The sequence below is a fragment of the Oryza sativa genome, chromosome 11 (genome assembly GCF_034140825.1).
Source record: "Oryza sativa Japonica Group chromosome 11, ASM3414082v1".
Classification (NCBI taxonomy): Eukaryota; Viridiplantae; Streptophyta; class Magnoliopsida; order Poales; family Poaceae; genus Oryza; species Oryza sativa.
This window is the reverse complement of record NC_089045.1, coordinates 21,626,201-21,648,140: the sequence shown is the minus strand read 5'-3', so window position 1 is coordinate 21,648,140 and position 21,940 is coordinate 21,626,201. Positions and strand designations below refer to the sequence as shown.

General features: G+C 42.7%; 1 protein-coding gene across 1 annotated transcript; it reads left to right on the top strand.

Moving 5' to 3' along the window:
* Nucleotides 1-4,402: 4,402 nt before the first annotated feature.
* LOC4350663 (acetylserotonin O-methyltransferase 1-like) lies at nt 4,403-6,236 on the top strand. Its single transcript, XM_015761117.3, has 2 exons — nt 4,403-5,290; nt 5,729-6,236. The coding sequence occupies exons 1-2, from the start codon at nt 4,469-4,471 to the stop codon at nt 6,032-6,034; spliced, it is 1,128 nt and encodes a 375-aa protein (XP_015616603.1). The 5' UTR covers nt 4,403-4,468; the 3' UTR covers nt 6,035-6,236.
* The last annotated feature ends 15,704 nt before the right edge of the window (nt 6,237-21,940 follow it).

Below are 21,940 nucleotides of genomic sequence, written 5' to 3'. Positions count from 1 at the left end.
ATTTAAGCATATTTCTTTCTAAGCAAATTATAAAATTGCATTCCAAAATATTAGAGGAGTCAGAAGGCGTCTCCACCAGAGAAAAACTCATGATTGTAATGGTTCTTGATGTGAGTCACTGAGATGTGGGGCCCGGAGGGCGTGTGCGTGGGTGTGGGTTGGGGAGAATACAACCATGCACAAGACTTTAGACCTTCCGGCAACCGGTGAAATGAGAAAAGAATCACTCTAGCATCTCTCTCTATCATATCTGCTCTCCACGCCAAAATCCTTTCGTTTTTGAGAAACAAACACAAACGCTCACAAAGCACACGCGCAAACCCTATTTTTATGAGCACCTATGAAAATTTAGGATGATGCATTTTAAGATTGACGAATTTTCCACATGCGCCTTAGCGTGTCAACGGGTGCGTTGACGATCACTGGAAGAATAATTAATCGTAAATATGATCATCCATATATACAAGTCGAGAACTAGAACTTGAATTCGGATGGACAAGTTTCATCATTAAAAACTTAATCATTTGAGCTATGTTCACCTTCACCACCGATCCCTTTTCTGTATTCTCCAAGATCGGCAGCGACGAATCTAGCTCGCCCTCGACGAGGGATAAAAACAGTCTCGATCGGAGCTAGCTTAATTTCCCGGTAAAAATACACATGAAAACATTGATAGTTGTCCCAGCCGTCCTGCAGGGACAATCAACCCTGGCAGGCGAGACGATGACGTTACTACGGACGCCACAGAGTCAACGGGTGCGCGCCAATTATCACTGGAAAAATAATTAATCGTAAATACGAGCACCCATACATACCAAGTCTAGGACTTAAATTTTATGGACATGCGTCCCACCATAATGAAAACGTGAAAACGTTGAGCGCTGTCCTGGCCGTCCTACAGGGACGATCAACCCTGGCGGGCTAGACGAAGTTACTGCGTACGTTAGACGTAGTATACGGCTCGCTCGATCGTCAACAGTGGACCGTAAATTTTCGGTGGTTTTTTCCTGTCCAGATATATATACTTTTCCAGTGACTCGTAACTCCAGCTCCTCTCTGTTTTTTACCGGTCGTGCTACGTCGTAGTACTTCAAATAAGCGTGGAACAAAATTGCTAGCTAGTCACTTAGAGAGGAAAATTCAGGGTCAAATTTTTCATCCCCAAAATGTCCGATCGATCCAAAAACACATGCATCATGCATATGCATATGCATGTACGTGCACATCCTTTTGAACGCCGTGGCAACAGGAGGTCCGGAGTGGTGTGCGCATGTGTTTCTAATTTTCTATGCCCTAGAGTAACGGTTTAGCTTAAGACAATATGTATTATTTACCTAGAGTAGTAACTGTTTAGCTTAAAACAATATGTATCATTTTTTACTTTAGTACTTCAAGTCTTTTTTTTTCTCTATTCCATTATTGTCATTTATCTTATATGTAACTAAACTTTTCTTATACTCCCTCCATTTTAGGTTATAAGTCTTTCTAGCATTGCCCACACTCATATAGATGCTAATGAATTTAGCACACATATATGTCTAGATTCATTAACATATATATGAATGTGGGCAATGCTAGAAAGTCTTATAATATGAAACGGAGGAAGTATTTAAGTAGGAGTAATTAAGCCAATACTTTTAAATCTTAATTCTCTTATATATTATATATCTCTATCTCTACTATTATAAAATTGAAGATATTTTTGCCGGTGGTTTGGTACGTCATCCGTATTAGAGTCCATTTCTTAATTTTATCTTTATCTTTACGGAATTGCTAACTATCGTTTGACAGATTTATGAGCCTTCCGTCATTCGTTTTTTTAAGCCGTCAGATGGTTTTTGAGATCTATGCTAGCATCTAGCTGCTAACTAGGTCCACGTTACTGTTCACTAGTGTCTGAGCCCAAATCAGTAGTTGCTGACTCCATCATTTATGGATTTGAGCTGTGTTTTCCGATGCTACTTTGTTTATGATCCCACGCGTACTAATTACATCGTACTTACACCATAATTACATATGTAATTTTCAGGCTTACATCATAAATACACTATAATTACATATGTAATTTTCATACTTACATCGTAAATATACTAAAATTGCATATGTAATTTTTAGACTTACATCATAAATACACTAAAATTACATATGTATTTTGTTTGTGTATATTAATGTCATCCATTAGATGTTGATCCAAAGGGTAAGAAATCTGCATGATATGAGGCTAAAAAATCTATCACATGATGTATAGGCAGTCCCATTTACATTGCTTTGATTGACTCGGACATTGTTTCTTTGAAAAACAAATAACGTTATCACATCACACAAGTGTAGTTGAATCTCTATCTCTATCTCTACTATTATAAAAATTGAAGATGTTTTTATCGGTACTTTGATATGTCATCTGTGTATGAGTCAGTTTTTAAGTTCGTTCACTCTTGTAAATACAAATCTGTATTTAAGTCGGTTTTTAAATTCATTCGCTTTTCATATACAGAAGGAGTCGTATAAGAAAACTCGCATGCTAACTTTACGAACGGACTCCTAACTGCAACTCATGATTTTCTAAAAATATATATATCCAAGTGAATTTTCACAATGAATTTGATTTTAACTAAACAATATAATAATAATAAGATTAAAATATATATACTCCTCTAGAAGACCCCAATGGCAGTGGTGAGTGCTGAATCTGCCACCACCCACCACCACTACCATGTGTTGTCTCCCAAACAGTGTGATAGATGGACTTTCATCCTTTCCCCAACCAGAAGCCATCAAACAAGGAAAGTTTATTTTAAACTGGGATATAAAATGATGAAAATATGATGTGAATGATTTACAATGGGGATAATTTTATTTTAATGTTTGAGGTTTTAAATTCTTTCTTTAATTCCCGTTGCAACGCATGGGCATTCAGCTAGTTACAGTAATGTAAAAAGCAGTAATTTACATTATAAACATAATTTGACTTTTTTAAAAAAAAATATGACGTCATAAACTACTCACTTAGTTTGAGAATATAATTGTGTCCTTGTTTTTCAATTAGGTTAATACTAAAAGTTTTTACTAATAATTAAAGAAAAAAGCATATGTGTTTAGTGCCATACGCATTTCAAAATATTTTCCTCTGATGTTAATTCTTTACTTGTGAATAATATATTTATGGAATAAATTAATGGCCAAGTATACTTAGAGAACATGTAATATGCCTTAGTATTTTGGTTGAAGGGATGGGATAAGATGATTATATTTTTGGGGTGTTTGATTTGGGATAGTTGGGATGCAATAATCCCTTTAAAAATATTTACTTAAGATCTAGGTCAGCTCTACACCTCAAAGACTAAGAGCATCACCAAGAGATTGACAATAATCAATTCCCAAAACTATGTTTTTTGGAGCACTTAAACTGAATATAGGAAGTGAGAAAGCTAATCTTTTCAAGAGATAGCCTAAAATTGATTTCCTATAATAAAAAGTGAGCCCACCCTTTAATTACCATAAAAAAAAATCAGTTTTCTGCTTCTCCCCTACGCTGATCTCTTCCCCTACGCGCGCATAACGCCAAGCCAACTCCTCCTTCATCTCGCGATTTTTTTACTCCGTGCGCGCAGGAGAGAGCGATTGGGAACAAAAAAAAATTGCTCCTTGAAGTGGTGAACGAGATATCCGGATTTGGGAACCTGGATTATTGGAAAACCGATTAATTAGGGATTATGTTGGATGCGATTTTGACCAAATTTTCCTAAATATGAGGATATATGAAATAGAATAAGAAAGTTGTTGGTCATGCTCTAACAGACTAATTAACACAACTCCCTTTTCTCCTAACTAACATGCAGGCCACTCCCTCTCATCGCAAATAAGTCCATTAATTCCATCCCTTATGTCAAAGAGATAGTTGCGAGCATCCTATACCATAAAACAAGGGAGTTCCTTAAAAAAAAGTAGCGACATATTTTTTACGTTGATTACTAGACTGTGCGTCTGTACGCCTTAAGATCCATGTTGTACATAAAATCGAGCGTAATAGCAGGACAGAAAGGCGCGCAGGATCAAACCTGCTACCTATGCCTTGCAAAGCCTACCAATTACTGGCAACCAACTCTTTTCGTTTAGTTACGTGCAATTTATATTGCACATATAAGTTACAACGTAATTACACTATGTTAATACTATAATTAAATGATACATTTTAAAAAAATTATCGGTATATTTTTAAATAGACCTAAAACAAGAATAGGCCTAACTCATCCTACCTCATCCTAAACAACTAATATTTTCAAACTTAGTAGTATATCTAAGTAGTCACCCATAGAGAAAATCGATGACAAGTACTCCTCGATCCGTCCTCTATATAAAGGAACAGGCACATCGCAGAAGAAAGTAAGCCCTAGTCACAGGAAATTAAGAGACAAAGCCAGCTGCTCGTAGTAGTTCAGGTAATTAGAGAATCATCACCATTTCATCAATGGCGTTAATCCATGGAAGCGAAGAAGTGATCTCCCATGAGGAGGACATGGTCGGAGCCTTCGCGCTGCTCTACCACCACGTGTTCAGCTACATCAAGCCCATGGCGCTCAAGTGCGCCGTGGAGCTCGGCATCCCCGACGCGATCCACCGCCGCGGCGGCGCCGCCACCCTGGCCAACATCGCCGCCGATACCGGCGTGCACGCGTCCAGACTCACCGACCTCCGGTGCCTCATGAAGCTGCTCACCACCTCGGGCATGTTCGCCGCCACCGCCGCCACGACCGACGGCGGCGAGGGCGAGCCCGCCGTCGCGACGTCGACCATGTACACGCTCACCGCAGCGTCCGGCCTCGTCGTCGGCCCGCGCGGGCTGTCCACCGTGGTGCGCTTCGCGGCGGGCCCCGTCGCCGTCTCCCCGTTCTTCGACATGCACGCATGGCTGCGCGCCGCGCCGGCGGCGGCGCCGCCCGCGGCGAGGTCGCTGTTCGAGCTGGCGCACGGGCGGTCCAGGTGGGACGCGGCGAACGCGGACAACGACACCATGAACGCGCACAGCTTCGTGGAGAGCCAGCTGCTGATCGAGGCCGTCCTCAGGGACCACGCCGGCGTGTTCCGCGGGCTGCGCTCGCTGGTCGACGTCGGCGGCGGCCACGGCGCGGTCGCCAAGGCCATCGCCGCGGCCTTCCCGGACATCAAGTGCACCGTGATGGACCTCCCCCACGTCGTCGCCGACGCCCCCGTCTCCGACGACGGCAACCTGCATCTCGTCGCCGGCGACATGTTCCAATCCATTCCACCAGCGGACGCTGTTCTACTCAAAGTACGTATCACATAGGCACATATGATTAAGAACACGTGTAAATTTCAGAAAACCCTATGTTTTATGGTCAACATTACACAAAACCCTATGTGGTTGCACATAACTCCAACTATTATGGTTCTAAAGTTTCATAAAACCCCACCCCAAAACATGTTGGTCAGTATGAATTTAATAGAAATTTTAAAACATAGATTGTTTAACTCTTTACTACTTTAAAAAATATTGTTTCAGATATACTAGAACTAATGGATATTTGAACAAAAAGTGGGGTTTAATTGTATGAAATATTTAGACCACAAAACCTGTGGTTACGTGTCACAAGTGAAAATACACGTGTTTTCTAAAATTTTGACCATAAAACATGAGGTTTTCTGAAATTTACTCCTAAATTAATTACCTTTGAGATTAACAAAAAAAGATAATCTTCTTCTTCCCTAGTACGTGTTGCACTGCTGGGGAGACGACGACTGCGTGAGGATTCTCCGGAACTGCAGGGAGGCGATCCCGGCGAGGGAGGCCGGAGGGAAGGTGATCATAACGGAGCTGGTGCTGGGCTCGTCGGCGGCGTCGCGCGACGCCAACGTGGCGGAGGCGGAGGACATGCACAGCCTCTTCCTCATGTGCATCAGTGGCGTCGGGCGGGAGGAGCGCGAGTGGAGGGCCATCTTCTCCGACGCCGGCTTCGGCGACTACAAGATCACGCCGGTGTTGGGCCCTATCTCCGTTATCGAGGTCTACCCGTGAAATGGAATGAAATCAATGGAGTCCGGTAGTTGATGATCGATCGATCGATCGAGTGTGTGGAAGTGAGTGACCAGTAGTATGTGTAATAAGCGTCGTTTGCACACGCATTGTGTTGTTGTTTTTGTTTCTTTTTTTTTGTGATTTTTGTGTGCTGGTGTGCTTGGGATCTGTATTTCAATAAAAGATAATTATGTAAATGTTGTCAACATTTTTGTCTGTCAGAACATTACACAGATCAAACCTTTTTCATACTATGTTTTTACGGAAGAAGCGTAGATACACATACACCACTATCTGCACGCGCCCACGAACTCCCCTAGACCCTAACGTAGTCAAAGAGACTAGCGGTATATCTCTAGCCTCATTAAAATATTTTAATATGATGAGCGGTATATCTCTGACCTCATTAAAATATTTTCATATGATGTTAATTTTTTTTAAGTTGACAAGATATTATAGTAAGCTACTATATAATATGTCATATATTTTAAGAACACAGGCATGGAGTAGTATAATATGGTAATCGAATTTCAAAAAATAATACGCCGCTGCACGTACGTAACTCTATGCTCTGGATTTCTCATCCCAGGACATGTTCGTCGCATCAAGACCGTCGATTCGTGAGGTATTTTAAAGATTCTATGGATGCATTGTCTAGTTTTCGGCTTCGTTTGGATATAGGCACACCGGATACTTGGACACTAATTAGAAGGATTAAATGTAGACTAATGACAAAACATATTCCATAACTCTGGACTAATTCGTGAGACGAATCTATTGAGCCTAATTAATCCATGATTAGCCTATGTGAAGTTACAGTAAACATGTGCTAATTATGGATTAATTAGGCTTAAAAAATTTGTCTCGCGAATTAGCTCTCATTTATGCAAGTTTTATTATTAGTCTACGTTAAATACTTCTAATTAGTGTCAAACATCCGATTTGACAGGGACTAAAATAAACACCACCTTAATTAGGACGTGGCCACGTGGGGTCAAGAACATCAGGAGAGGCGTTGGCTGGATTGTTTTTGAGCATCAACATAAGGGTCTAGATATGCAGAAATGAGGTTCTAGGGTGAGAGGCGATGATGAGTCCTGGTAATGGTTCTACCACACCAGTCTATTAATATAGGTAAATAAATTAATAGGCAATCATTTTAGGAGATGACAATCTACGACGACTCAACGATAAATCTCTAATAACTTGTGTTATTTTCATGGAGACAGCTGAAGAGGATTATCGGTTTTATTTGATGGAGACATAGAGTGCACGTAAAATGAGGCCCATGGATGTATTTCTGGTGGCAACGCTGTAGTTCTCCTATCGATCTCATTCATTACTATTGTATGGTTTCATCTGGAAATTAATTAATTTTCTTAGTATAACAATAGCTTCGGAAAAGATGGTTTTGTGTTGCAAGATCGATCGCGATGTACCGGGAATATTCTTTCCCGAACTCTTTATTTGTTTTAAAATAAAATACGAGTCTTTAAAAATGGCATTCATTCTTATTTGTCACGTGTACTGTCTATATTAAAGTAGGTAAAGAAATAATAGACATGAAAATCGTCGTGTTTTCATAAAATTAGCAATCTTATGACAACTTATGCGTCATTAGCTTTTGAATTACTGAAAAAAAATTCTCACAAATATTGCATATCGTCACGATGTATCTTTCACTAGCTACCCTCTTCCGCAGCCCAGCCGATAGAGGAATTTTTTTTATTTTTAATTTTTTTTATTAAAAGTTTTACAAAAATAATTTTTCATTTTGAAAATTGACAGAAGTGGTCACCTACCGCCCTCTGGGAGGGCGATTTTTAAAAATCGCCATCCCAGAGGGCGGCGAAAGTGACGTGGCAGACGGCCGTTCGCTCTCGGGCGACGGCCGTCAACGAAATTTGCAGGCGGCCCCCTTGCCGCCCTCCGCTAGGGCGATTTTGTACTGTGCGGGGGGCCGCCTGCAAATGGGCGGCGGGGGGCCTGGAATTTTGCAGGCGGCCCCCTTGCCGCCCTGGGGGAGGGCGATTTTATACTGTGCTTTATATTTTTTATAAATATCAATAGTTATCAAATTTTTTTATATTGAAAACTATACAAGATTAAAATCTCCAAGACTGGTAAAATACAATTTTATTATTTTTTAGGGCCTATTTGGAATGTTACCGTACAAATATTTTGTTAGTGCCAAAATATAAGCAAGTTTTGGCACTACCAAATATTTGGTAAGGTAAAATTGCATTTGATCATATTTGGTTTGCTGCCAAAATGTAAAATTGTAGTGAAGAATGTTCTACATAATCTCAAATCTAGATTACGTATTAACAATGAATAGGCTTCAATCGAAATCAAACACAAGTACTATTCAAATTACCAAAATATTGGTAGGGCATATTTTTGGTAGCAATCCAAATAGGCCCTTAGTCTTACGCATACAAAAAATCCCCACCATAATTAAACATTGTAATGATAAGATAGATAAGAAGTGCCATCGATACACGGTACAAATTTGTCGATCCCGACGAATCAAGCATGCGGTAACCTATCGGCCCCTTCTAGGTCGGTCAGAATGCATTGCATTCTCGTGGTCCTTCAATCGTTGATACTCTACTTGTGTTTCTGACTCTGTTATCTTCTGGCCATGATATGATGGAGTGACATTGTCGATCCATCGAGTAAATCCACCCATCCTTGGATTGCCCTGTAAAAATAGTAATGTTATTCAGTTTGGGTAGTAATTTTGTGCAAATCATAGCGGATTTTGTAAATGGTTAGACATACAACGAAATCGTTGTCTACATTGGGACAGACAAAATATCTCCTTCGAAATGTTTGTTCAGCAAAGGATGTAGCCACCTGCCAGCGATCTCTGCACCCACACTTTGGACGCTCGGACCATTTATGTAACCCTAATGGATTGTTCCTCCAGTCTAAGCTTGCAATTTCCACCCGACGTTCGTACTCTATCCAAGCATGAATGAACTGTATGGTCGGTTCAGGTTGCGTTATCGGCCCGCCACTTGAAGTAACTCTGACTGTGTCAATCCATTGTACGAAAGTGTGTTGTCGTGAGCATAAGTTGTTCTAGCACCATATGAATGAAAAGAACTATGTAGACGAGACAAACACAAGTAGTACTGCAGTAGTAATAGCAAAAGTAGTACTGCTTTACAAGTTTGTAAGCCAAAAGAAACGGTCACATAAGGACTGAAGAGGTAGAACACTACTGACGAGGCCTCTTACCCCTGTCCCTCCTACCCTGCGCCCTAATGTGCCCCTGGGAGTACGTGAGTCGGTCCGGGGGTACGGCACAGCCAACCCGTCCTGCCTGTACAGGTGTGACCTCTGGCTGCTCCTGAGTGTGCGCCTCTGGAGCTCCTCCAAGCTGAGAGGAGCCTAGTACGTCGTGGTGGTGTGCACCGTGCAAGTCGTCGTCGTAGAACTGGCTAGTAGGACCAGTCCTACCGACGTGAGACGAAGAGGCCCCAGTAACGAAGATCCCGGCTGCAAATCCTGCTGGACAAGGACCATCAGTTTCATACATGTATTTAATAGTATTAATAAAAAGTAAAGTACCGTGTGGGCGAGGGATCGACGCTCCGTGAGAGGAAGAGCTAGCGAACGCGCCCGAAGAGGTGGCGAACGCCCCTGCGGAGCTCGCGGAAGCGCCGGTCGTGCCTGCGAACGCGCTCGAAGGCAGACGAGGTCCTGCGATGAGGAAACGTGCAGTTAAAACATGGTGACATATTCGTGCAAAAGCTGAAACAAAAATGAACTAATGTCTGGGCTGAACTGTACCATGCGAAACCGGTGCTGTAGGTCGCACTGCTCCGAAGCTAGGGACGCTCGAAGGCAAACGAGGTCCTGCGAGGATGGAACATCAAGTTACGACGGGGTGATGTTTTCGTACAAAAACATAAACAAAACTTAAGAAACCTCTGGGCTGAGCAGTACCGTGCGAAACAGGTGCCGTAGGTCGAGGTCCTGCTCCGACGGTAGGCGCGCGAGGCCGTGGTTGTACCGGACCAGCTGGAGGTACGACGTCCACGGCGTTGCGACAGGAGAAGACGCGCATGACCGCACGCATCTTCTCCTGCATCCGGTCGAAGGTCACCCTCTGCTCAACGTCAGTCAAGTGCAAACCTCTGTTCAACCTCACTTGGACTGCGGTGATATCGGCACTGATATCCCGTGCGGCATCAGCCTATGCAAGATGGAAATAAAAAATTCAGTAGTTGTCCTATATTATGCAAGATAAATGAAATAATTGTAAGAACTAATACAAATTCGACGTACCCCCACGAAGTAGTCTCGGTCACGGTGCGTGGGATACGCGTCCGTGACAGCGGCAACGTGCGGCTCTGGGGCGTCTGGAGTGAAGGTCACACGCGCACGAGTGCGAGGAAGGTACCAGCGAAGGTAGTCACGGTAGTTCTCCTCCGTGTGTGGGAAGAGCTCGTTGATCACCTCCTCTGTAGCTAACACCCAGTCGTCAACGTACTGTTGTACACGTGGAGCCCAAAGTGCGCCTGCTAGCTGTCCCCGTCGAGTCAACCTGTGAAGAGAGGTAAATTATATGGCTCGATGAAGTAAGTATCATAAAAATTTAGAAATGAACAATCCGAACTCACAAGTGGTCGGCAGGGAGGACGGTCGGCTGCACGTTGCCCGGAAACACCTGCCTAAGTCCGAACTGTCTCATCACACGCTGCGGGCAGTGAGGCTCAACGAAAATGTCGAACACCATCGGTAGGATGGTGAGCCAGTAAGCCTGGTCGCGTGTGCACAAGGACGAAAGTCCTAGCGGTGCTCTCGCAGCGACGGCCTCTTCTGTGTACGGCTCCCAGATGACGTCGCTCGGCTGGAGACGGTCAAACTCGAACACGAAATCCGGGTAACCTCGTCTCACCTGGACGTGAGCGTAACGACGCTGCAATAAACATGATCGGAATTAGACATGTTATGTGAAGAAAAAAAAGAAGACGACTGATAAACTTATAATGCAGCGAAGTTGCACTAACCCCACGTCGACACCAGTAAGTCCCCATCGTGGGACCGTCCTCTGGCCACTGCGCGCTGCGTCCAACCCCGTAGGGTGCGCTGTCCACCACTAGTCGACCTATGGCAAACCTCTCGGCTGCCCAAAGCTGAAGCAACATAGGGCAGCCAGCGATGATCGCTCCCGCGTCAGTCTTCGTGCACGCCTCACAGAGGGCACGGTACGTGGCTGCTAGCACAGCAGAACCCCAGCTCCATTGCAGCACGTCCTGTGGCTGAGCATCCGCGATGGACCGTGCGTAGTGGACCAGCCGGAAGTCCACAGCGTGCCCGTGGGTGCTAGTGAACATCACCCACCCGAACAACCACAACATGTACGCCTCAAGGGAGCGTCGGACCGAGTAATCATCAGCGTCAGGGTGCAGAAGGTCCGCCTACAATTAAGAATGAAATGTTAGTACAAAACACTCTGTTGATCGCAAATAAGCATGTATGATAATAACAACTTATTTACTTACAGTGAACTGGAGCAACCAAGCCTTGCTAGGCCCGACTGTAGAGTACGGAGGAAGGGTGTTGGCCGGTCCTAGGTGTGGAAGGCGCATCACCTGCTCGAAGCGCGCAGTGATATCCTCCTTCCACCCAACAACACCGTCCACGGGACCAACTGGTGCTCCCGCCAGCAGTAGCCCGAGCAGGTACGACACGTCCTGCAGTGTCGGAGCCATCTCCCCACAGGGAAGGTGGAACGTGTGCGTCTCAGGTCTCCAGCGGTCTACCAGAGCGGCAAGGAGTGACCGGTCTGCATCCCACCGCTTCGCTGGGTCACGGTCGTCCCTTCTCCTCCCAACCGTTCTGCAAGTAGTCAATAGCCCGCAACATACCCGCATGACGATCATGTATAAGGCAAACGTTGGGCCTCATACGCATCACTGCAATGTGCACTCTCTCTAGGAACCAGTACCAGCTTTCAGTGTTCTCACTCTCTACAAATGCAAAAGCCATAGGTAGAACCTGGTTGTTCCCATCACACCCAATTGCTGTCAATATCTGACCTCGGTATTTACCTGTCATAAAAGTTCCATCTATGCATAGAACAGGTCGACAATGCACAAAAGCATTGATGCAAGCACCCAATGAGAAAAAGGCTCTTTGCAGCACACTCTTTGTTCGATCATCAACCGATGTAAATGTATGTAGGTCATAGTAAGTATTATTATTCCTCTGGGCAATGGTGGCTAACAAACGAGGCAAATTATCATAAGAAGCTTCAAATGTGCCATACCTCATCTCAATAATCTTTTGTTTGGCTCTCCAGGCCTTTGCATAGCTTATGGTGTACTTGAATTTGTTCTCGATGTGCCTAATAATTGATTTTGGTTCAAAGCCAATGTTACCAACAACACTGCTGTACATCTCACTTGCCACAAAAGCTGAAGTGATGTTTCGGTGATACTTCTCCACCCCTTGTAAGTAGCACTTGTGCTCGGTCACAATGCTAACTTTCCAATAATCATTCCATTTACCCTTATATGCATGGACACGCCACGGACAATCTTCCTTTATGCACCTCACTTCATACACATAATTTGTTGACTTGACCACCCTAAACTCTCTCTGCAAGGAAACTGCCCAATGCTTCACCGCCTCCTTCATCTCATCCTTATGAGCATACCTTGCACCCTCAATTACCTCGTTCTCCTTATACTCCCAGGGTACATGATCACCCTCTGATATAACAAGTCCAGAGAAGTCCTCATTTGCCCAATCAGTGGCCATTACATCACCTTCCTCATCGGATGATGCGTCGTCGTCCGCTTCCTCATTATCCGAATCTTCCCTCTCCATTTCATCAACAATTATACCGACTCTCTCCCCCTCATCCGCCATGCCCATGGCCTGCTCCTCCCTTGGTTGATTTTCCTCATTTTGCATCGATGGTCCAACAACATCCCTTGCATTGATAGGACCCTCTACATCTTCGGTTTGCATTGAAACATTTATATCTTTCTCTTGTACCGACACAAATATAACGAGGGGCCATGACCGTTCAAAAGCCATTTCCACATACCGTCTCCAAGCAGCAGTGCTGTCCATCGGCATTAGTTCCCAAAAAGAACCTTCTGTTGCACGACTCACTACAACTGATACTGACATTGTGTAGACTTCTTGGTATATTCTAAATCCTCTCAACAACCAACTATAAATTGACTGAAATGTTTTCTCCGCAGGCCTATCGATGCCCTTAGATGTCATTACAAAATCTGACAGATCAACACCATCTGGACCAAATCTAATATTTCCTTCACCGTGAACTATCTGAAATGTGACCTTATTTGACATTGTGCCTGATGAAAACAATAACTGCGTTAACCTCGCATTTCTGTACTACGCCCTAAGTTACATTCTCTACAATATTGTTCTCCAAAATTCTAAAAGTATGTTACATTCTCCAGATCAAACTAAACTACATCTTACAATTAACACTACTGTCTATGTCTCAATTCATACAATTATATTCTATGCTCTGGATCTACACATATGTGCTGTGTGCTACAGATATGCTAAAATATATGGAACTAAAACTAAAACGCAACATATATACTCAAACATAACATATTAGTACAAATGCAAAAGATGTATGGGAGCAAACCTGTGATGAAGTGAGCGAACCAGTAGGGCTTCGCCGCTCCCCTTCTGCTGCCCTCTCCTCTCTCTCTTTCATTTTTTTTGGATTTTTAGTGAATATAATGAAATTTCAGAGAGGGGGGACTGGGCTTTATAGGGGGGAGGCAAAAATCGCCCTCCCCCAGGGCGGCAAGGGGGCCGCCTGCAAAATTCCATGCCCCCTCGCCGCCCATTTGCAGGCGGCCCCCCGCACAGTACAAAATCGCCCTAGCGGAGGGTGGCAAGGGGGCCGCCTGCAAAATTCCATGCCCCCTCGCCACCCATTTGCAGGCGGCCCCCCGCACAGTACAAAATCGCCCTAGCGGAGGGCGGCAAGGGGGCCGCCTGCAAATTTCGTTGACGGCCGTCGCCCGAGAGCGAACGGCCGTCTGCCACGTCATTTTCGCCGCCCTCTGGGATGGCGATTTTTAAAAATCGCCCTCCCAGAGGGCGGTAGGCGACTACTTCCGTCAATTTTCAAAATGGAAAATTATTTTTGTAAAACTTTTAATAAAAAAAATTAAAAATAAAAAAAATTCGCCGATAGAGGTGGCCATGCGTGGCCCAGGCGGACGGACGGGCGCGCAGCCCATGTGTGGCTCGTGGGCTTTTCCGGCCCAGCCCATCTAGGCCAGGCCAGGCCAGTTCGCTTGCTAACGCACAAACACGGCGGCGCTGGCAAAGCGGCGGGTGGTCGTCGCGCGTGAGTCCGTGACGTTGACACGACGCGACGCTACAGTATGGTTTGCGAAAGCATGCAATTAGCGCATGATTATGTTTTGTAATGGAGTGGTTTTAATAATGCGAATAGTAACAATATACTCCCTCCGTCTCCTAAATGTTTGACGCCGTTGACTTTTTTAAACATGTTTGACCGTTCGTCTTATTCAAAAAATTTAAGAAATTATTAATTCTTTTCCTATCATTTAATTCATTGTTAAATATAATTTTATGTATATATATAGTTTTACGTATTTTACAAGAGTTTTTGAATAAGACGAACGATCAGCCATGTTTAAAAAAAGTTAACGGCGTCAAATATTTAGGGACGGGGGAAGTATTTAAAACCATAGTACTACCTTCATCCTACTAGAATAAAAGAAATTTTCGAGTTAAACGTTATTATTAAGAAAGTAGATAGAATTAAATGAGCAAATATTGTGATTGGTAGATAAATAAATATATGTGAGAAAATTGAATGGTGAAAGGTTGTGCTTGATTAGGAAAAGAATGTTGGTGAATAAATTACTCCCTCCGTCCCATAATATAAGGGATTTTGACTTTTTGCTTGCACTGTTTGACCACTCGTCTTATTAAAAAAAATTTGTACAAATTTAAAAAACGAAAAGTTGTGTTTAAAGTTCTTTGGATAATAAAGTAAGTCACAAATAAAATAAATAATAATTCTAAATTTTTTTAAATAAGATGAACGGTTAAACAGTACAAGAAAAAAGTCAAAATCCCTTATATTATGAGACGGAGGGAGTATTATTTTTCAAAACAAATTCTGTGTGTAATAGTGGCCGTGTTTAGTTCCAAAATAATTCTTCAAACTTCCAACTTTTCCATCACATCAAAACTTTCCTACACACATAAACTTCCAACTTTTCCATCACATCGTTTCAATTTTAACCAAACTTCCAATTTTGATGTGAACTAAACACAGCCATTTCGGAAGGGGGGAGTAGTTATAATAGCATGGATCAATTAATCTTAGGCTGTGTTTTGTAACATCCTGAAAATGTGTCATTTTCTAATATTGCATCATACTGATTCTTATGTTCTTAATAACTTTCTAAACCTAGGAAAATATAATTAGCGGGACCTCCTAAAACTAACTTGCATAAAAACCTCTATGCTATTTAACATCTTTTGTGCTTTTCATTTAAAAACATATTTGGTATTTCTTGTTGGAACTCTATTTTCGAATATTAAACTTTCTTTCGACTAAAACTCTTTTATTCAAATTTAGTTTGAAAACCATTTTTACTATTATGAATTATGGTCCAAGAAATCCTCCAATTTTGCCCTTGAACCTAAACCAAAGTAATTCCAATCTCATTGGAATTAATTGTTAGCCCGTCCTTTGATTTTAAACCCATCCTTTGATTCTCGATCCAAATATCCAAATTCCTCCTTTTGATCTAGTCACCAATTTAATCTCTGTGGCTTAATTTCCTCTTCGGCACAAGAATTGTATTATTTTTTTTGACTGAACACAAGAATTGTATTATTGCAAATATTGTGAATAATTGCTCTTGTGCTAAGAAAATTCCAACTTATACTCTTCATTCAATTTTCCCTTTTAGCTACAAATATACATAATACCAATTTTAGAATAGGTATCCTATTTATTGTCTTCAACTAATTCCCTTCTATATATTCCCAAAAATATTTTGAGGAATATTATTAATTTCCCTTCCTATTTAAGTGCTTCCAAATAAATTCCCTCAAACTCCACCTCTAAATATTGCACCCAAATAAATTAGGAAATCTCTTTTGTGAATTCTTTCCGAATTCAAATTCTTTGCAAAACCTAGTTATCCAAATCAAGTATTCAAATTAGACTTCTTTCTTTTTGTCATCGGGCCAAAATTTCCTTTCCTTCTTCCCTTGGCCCATCTCTCCCCTCAGCCCAAATAAGCCGAACCGCCTTCCTCCTGCAGGTGCGCGCGCACGCCGCCGCAAACTCCCTTCCGTCGCCGCTAAGAAAACGAAGCCGGCGCTGTCTCCTTCTCCTCCACTCCACCGGCGTCGTGACCCTCCTTGCCGTCCTCCTCCAAACCGACTTCCACCGCCTATAAATAGCCGGCCATCCCTCCCCTTCTCAACATATAAACCAAGCAATGGCGGAGGACGGAAAAAAAAACAAGGTGTGGCTCATATGGAATAACGCGAGAGTGAAAACCCAACAAGAATAAGGAAATAAACAATCTCAATTGCACGATATCGGAAAAAAAACAAGGTGTGGCTCATATGGACTAGCGCGAGAGTGAAAACCCAACAAGAATAAGGAAACAAACAATATGAATTACACGATATAGTACGACAAAATATTACGTCAATAAGCGTATGTTAAGCATGGCAGCAACCATTGATCGTAATCCATTGTCCATTTGCAAACAAGCATAAATAAAAGAGTATGCATTGAAGAATACTTAAAGTAATGAAGTATTTTTATTTTGGGAATACAAGTAAACGCTGAAGTGCAGCAAGTGCTAAACGCTGCTCTCTCCCTGCTTGGTTGCTTGCCGCGCGGTGCCGGTGCCGTTCCCAGCCGCAGCCCGCACCAGTGCCGCCCGCGCGCCTCCTGTTGCTGCCGACCGTCCAACAGCATCGGCAACGCCACGCTTAATGCATACGAGTACTGAGTGGCCCAGCCGTCCAATAGCAACGGCAACACCGTGCTGCGCCTGCGCCCTTACGCTCGTGGAGGGGTACCGGCGGCCGGAGCGAGGTATGGCGAGCGCCAGACCTCGCCATACCGAGCGCTCCGCCACTGAAACCAAGCTCTCTCTCTCTCTCTCTCTTCTCATGACCGGCCATTGCCGCCACTGGCCGATCTCCTCTTCCACAGCTCTGCAAGCCAAGTCCTTGCGCCATCATGTTTGCCTCGACGAGGTGAACCCATTTTTCCCTTTTCCCCTCTCTTTTAGCCACCACAACAAGCCACCACCGCCACTCCTTTTGTTGCCACGGTCGAGCTCTTGTCGTCGCCGTTCCGGCCTTCTCCTTCACTCTCTCCGCCAGCCACCGCCCTCCCAGGATGCGTGGTGCTCGGGAACACCACCCTCCGCCGGCTTCGCCATCTTCCAGCCGCCGGAAAACCGGCGCCCCTCCTCTCCTTCTCCTCTGCTGCTCGTGCTGGAAAGAGGAGAAAAGAAGGAAGAGACGAGAGGAAGAAGAAGGAGAAAAAGAAAAAGAAAAGATACTGACAGGTGGGCCCCTGCACAGTACTATTTCGCATTTTCTCTATTTAACTCAAAATCCAATCTTTAGAAGCCCATCTCTCCTAAACCGTAGATCCGATTCTAGTGAAATTTGGACCTAAATTCATCTAAGTTCAAACTCTTCATTTTCATACCAAATTTGCTATTTTAAGATTTTATTTGAATTTCCTTAATTTATTCAAATACCATTTGAATAAATATTTGATTTAATCTTATAATTGAATTTACAACTTAAACTTATATTTGCTTTTCAAATATTTTCTTTTATCTCCAAAATACCCTTTAGCCACTAAAAAGCCGCCGGTTGGAACTTTACGCCTTCCATGGGGACGTTCGCGCGGTCTACGGACCTCAACGTCGGACCGTTGGTTGTAAAGCCCGGCAAAAACCAAACCCAAGGCCGAAGTGCTGCTCCTGGCACCCCACGCCTTGATGCGTATAGCGGTCGGAGCTTCACTATCCTCTCGACCTCCATTGCACGCCGCACAGTTAGCTCTCGAGCTCTGTGTGATCCTAGCCGCTCCGCCGCCACTCACGGTTGTCGGAGTAACACTTCCACCCCACTAAACCTGCATCACCTCCTATTCTTCTAGCCGATATGTTGTCTATCGACACCGGCTAGAAATGATACCAAATCTAGTCGTTATGCTGTCCAACTCTAGCAACGACTAGCAAACACCTAAAACCCTAGCCGATATTTATCCTACCTCGATATCGGCCTAAACAACTAAACCCTAGCCACTATTCTACAAAAGCCCAACCTTGACCCATATTATCCACATACCTATTTAACCATATCAACTATCCAGTATATTTCCTATCATCCAAATCACGAGAGCCTTCACATAAAATATAAGCAACATTAGTTGCTTGATTCCCTTTTTACCTTAGCCTCCAACCCTCTAGAACCTCCACTTAAAATATTAGCCCAGTAATCCCTATGCCCTACAAAAGAGATAGGTTATACCTTAAACCCTAGCCCTCTTAAGCTGTTTATCGTTTTCTTATTATTTTATGGCTTTTATTGAATTTGGTTCTTCCTCTTTCTCAGTAGAGTTTATTGTCTTTTGGATGGCAAACTTTGGTATTTCGAGAATCGGATAATCAGGTTGCCTATCTTGGATTTATTTGCGTTGGAGCAAGGCAAGTTATTATTCCTCCCCTTTGAGCATAATGATCATATATTCTTATATATCTATTCTATGCATTAGTCATACATGATTTCAAATGCATAACCTGAACATAGCAAATTAGATATGATAGCTTTTGCTTAGCCCTTCCTAGTTAGACTGCATAAAATATAATGAACTTAGATTGGGACAGTACGGTAGAAATGGTTGATTTCCGGGTGGCTAGTACTGTTCCAACCGACATAAGACTGCCAAGTACATGTGAAGAACATACGAGTACGACCGCAATTCTCGTATGGGCATAGACCTAGCTGATTAAGTTATCTAGCAAAGGTGGTACCTCTGTGTAGTGGTTCTTATTTAAGTCCTCGCGCAGGAGGCAAATTTATTCCGCGAAGGGCAATATTGTGATATTTACCGTGGCGCAGGTAAATATTTGTTTGAGATAAATTATGATGTCATATGACTTGTTTGTGAACCCTGATTGCGATGACATGGTGTCATACAATCAGATCTCTCTAAAGACCCCGGAAATGCCAGAACTCCTCTCGCTGCTGATAATGTTACGTTCAGAGCGTATGGGGATTATAGTTCATGGAACAGGTACCACTGATGTTAGTAACCGAAAAGCTTTGTAATGACAAGGCTAATGTGTTTGGCACGTCATGTATTGCGGGTAAAGCGTATATCTACTGCAGTATGAATATCCTCAAAACTATTCGAGTAGCCGTGCTCGCGGTTATCGGGCATTGGGACTCACTATGGCATCTTGGATAGAAACCTAATTCGAAATTTTATTAAATACTGATGCATTTAAAACATTACAGGTTTTCTACTTCTACATTCTCTGCTTTCTGCAAGTAAATCTAGCTCTATACAGATATTACCCCTCATGCATTCATTGTTGAATAATATAATAGCTTGCTGAGTACGTTGTACTCACCCTTGCTTCAACCCCTCTTTTTCAGAGTCTATTTGGAGTTTTTGTCGAAGCTGGGAGTTCAATTACATAAGTTAGTTCCCTTTAAAACTAGTCTTCAAGTCTAGTATAATTAGACGGTTTAATTCTATAGTAAAACGGCAGAATTGGGTCATAGTATAGCTTCTGTTGTAATAGGTAGCCACAAATTTGTAAATGCCCTATTATTTTATATAAATATATCTCCTTTGGAGTCTTGACCAAATTTATGCGATAAAGATCCAAATTGTTGAACCTGTATCAATCTACTGATTCAGGGCTTGATACAGTTAAATATGTCGGTTTCTGAATCGTTAGTTTTGGGACCCGACATGTTTAGTTCACACTAAAATTGGAAGTCTGGCTGAAATTGGAACGATGTGATAGAAAAGTTGAAAGTTTGTGTGTGTAGGAAAGTTTTGATGTGATGGAAAAGTTTAAAGTTTGAAGAAAAACTTTGGAAGGTCGTGTTTAGTTCACCCCAAACTTTCAACTTTCTATCACATCACATAACATCCAAAACTTTATTACACACATAAACTCTTTTTTTTTCTAAACTTCTAACTTTTCCTAAACTTTTAATTTTTTTCAGGAGCTAAACACAGCCTTAGGGCATTAAAGTCGGAGGATGAGTCCGACGACGCTGACATGAGCTAGCAAACGCATGAGTGTTTCTGCCTGTAGCCTGTAGGCTGTACGGCTGTGTTCGTTTGGGATGGTTGGGAACCAAACTCCTCCGCACGGAAAACGGAGCAATCCATTAGCATATGATTAATTAAGTATTAGCTCATTTTTTTAAAAAATGGAACAATATAATTTTTTTAAACAACTTTTGTATAGAAACTTTTTACAAAAAATGCACTAAAATAGTAGTTTGAAAAGCGTGCACGTAAAAAATGAGAAGGGAGAGTTGGGAACAAGGGGAAACGAACTGAGCCGTACCCAGCTTTGGCGTTGGCGCAAACCCATTCGACCGCGTTGCTCTCGGTTCTGCCAAAGATGCGGTTAATAATTTACTACTCTCTCTGTCTTAAAAAAAAGACAAACCCTAAGTTAACGTGTCCAACGTCCATCTTATATAAAATTCTTTTATAATTAATATTTTCATTGTTGTTAGATGATAAAACATGATTAATATTTTATGCGTGACTCGTTTTTTTAATATTTTTTATAATTTTTTAAATAAGACTAACGATCAAACGTTAGATACGAAAATTTAGGGTTTGTTTTTTTAACGGAGGGAGGACATTACTCCTTGGTGCAGCCTTTGCAGACGTGCAGTATATCGATTGACATCTCTTCATCTACGCTCTCCTTGTTTTTCTTCACTGCAGCAGTACATGGGGCCAGTTTAGTTCCAAAAATTTTCCCCTTCACCCATCATATCGAATTTTTGGACACATGTATGGAGCATTAAATGTGGACAAAAAGAAAAACCAATTGCACAGTTTAGCTATAAATCGAGAGACGAATCTTTTGAGCCTAATTAGGCCATGATTAGCCATAAGTGCTACAGTAACCTACATGTGCTAATGACGGCTTAAGTAGGCTCAAAAGATTCGTCTCGCGGTTTCCAGGCGAGTTCTGAAATTAGTTTTTTTATTCGTGTCCGAAAAACCCTTCCAACATCCGGTCAAACGTCTGATGTGACACCCAAAAATATTTTTTTCCCCAACTAAACACACCCATGATGCAGAGCTGCAGGCGTGTCGCGTGTTACTGCCCAGCCTAGCTCGATCTGTAGCACGTGGCCGGCGTTGCATGCCGCCGTACTGGTTGCATCGGTACATCCTGACTCCTGAGTCCCTTTTTTTTTTTTTTGAGAACCACATCCTGAGTCCTGGACCTTCACATGCATGCTCACACGAACCGATCTTTTCTCGTTCAATTCCTCCACGAAAAACTTCTCAAAAGAAGAAAATAAAGAAAAAAACAAACAAAATCTGCATGATGTTGAAGCACCGCGGGTGTACTCTACGTGTTGCATTGATATCCGGGTTTATCGAATCGTTTTAAATGGGGTTACCATTATCCTAGGTTTCGGTGGTTACCATGGTAGCCGTACGGTTATCGTGAGATATACTGTAGTTCTATAAACTAAGAAGATTATTACACCCGCGGTTTTGTAAACCTGCCATGGTCCTCATCGGTAACCCTACAGCTTTAGTTGATCAGTCAAAGTTGGCCTTTTTAGTTTAGC

Excerpts from the sequence above, each read along its gene's own strand:
- LOC4350663 (XM_015761117.3), top strand. The coding sequence starts at position 4,469 with ATGGCGTTAATCCATGGAAGCGAAGAAGTGATCTCCCATGAGGAGGAC. Across the intron at positions 5,291-5,728 it reads CGGACGCTGTTCTACTCAAA|TACGTGTTGCACTGCTGGGG; the intron begins GTACGTATCACA and ends CTTCTTCCCTAG.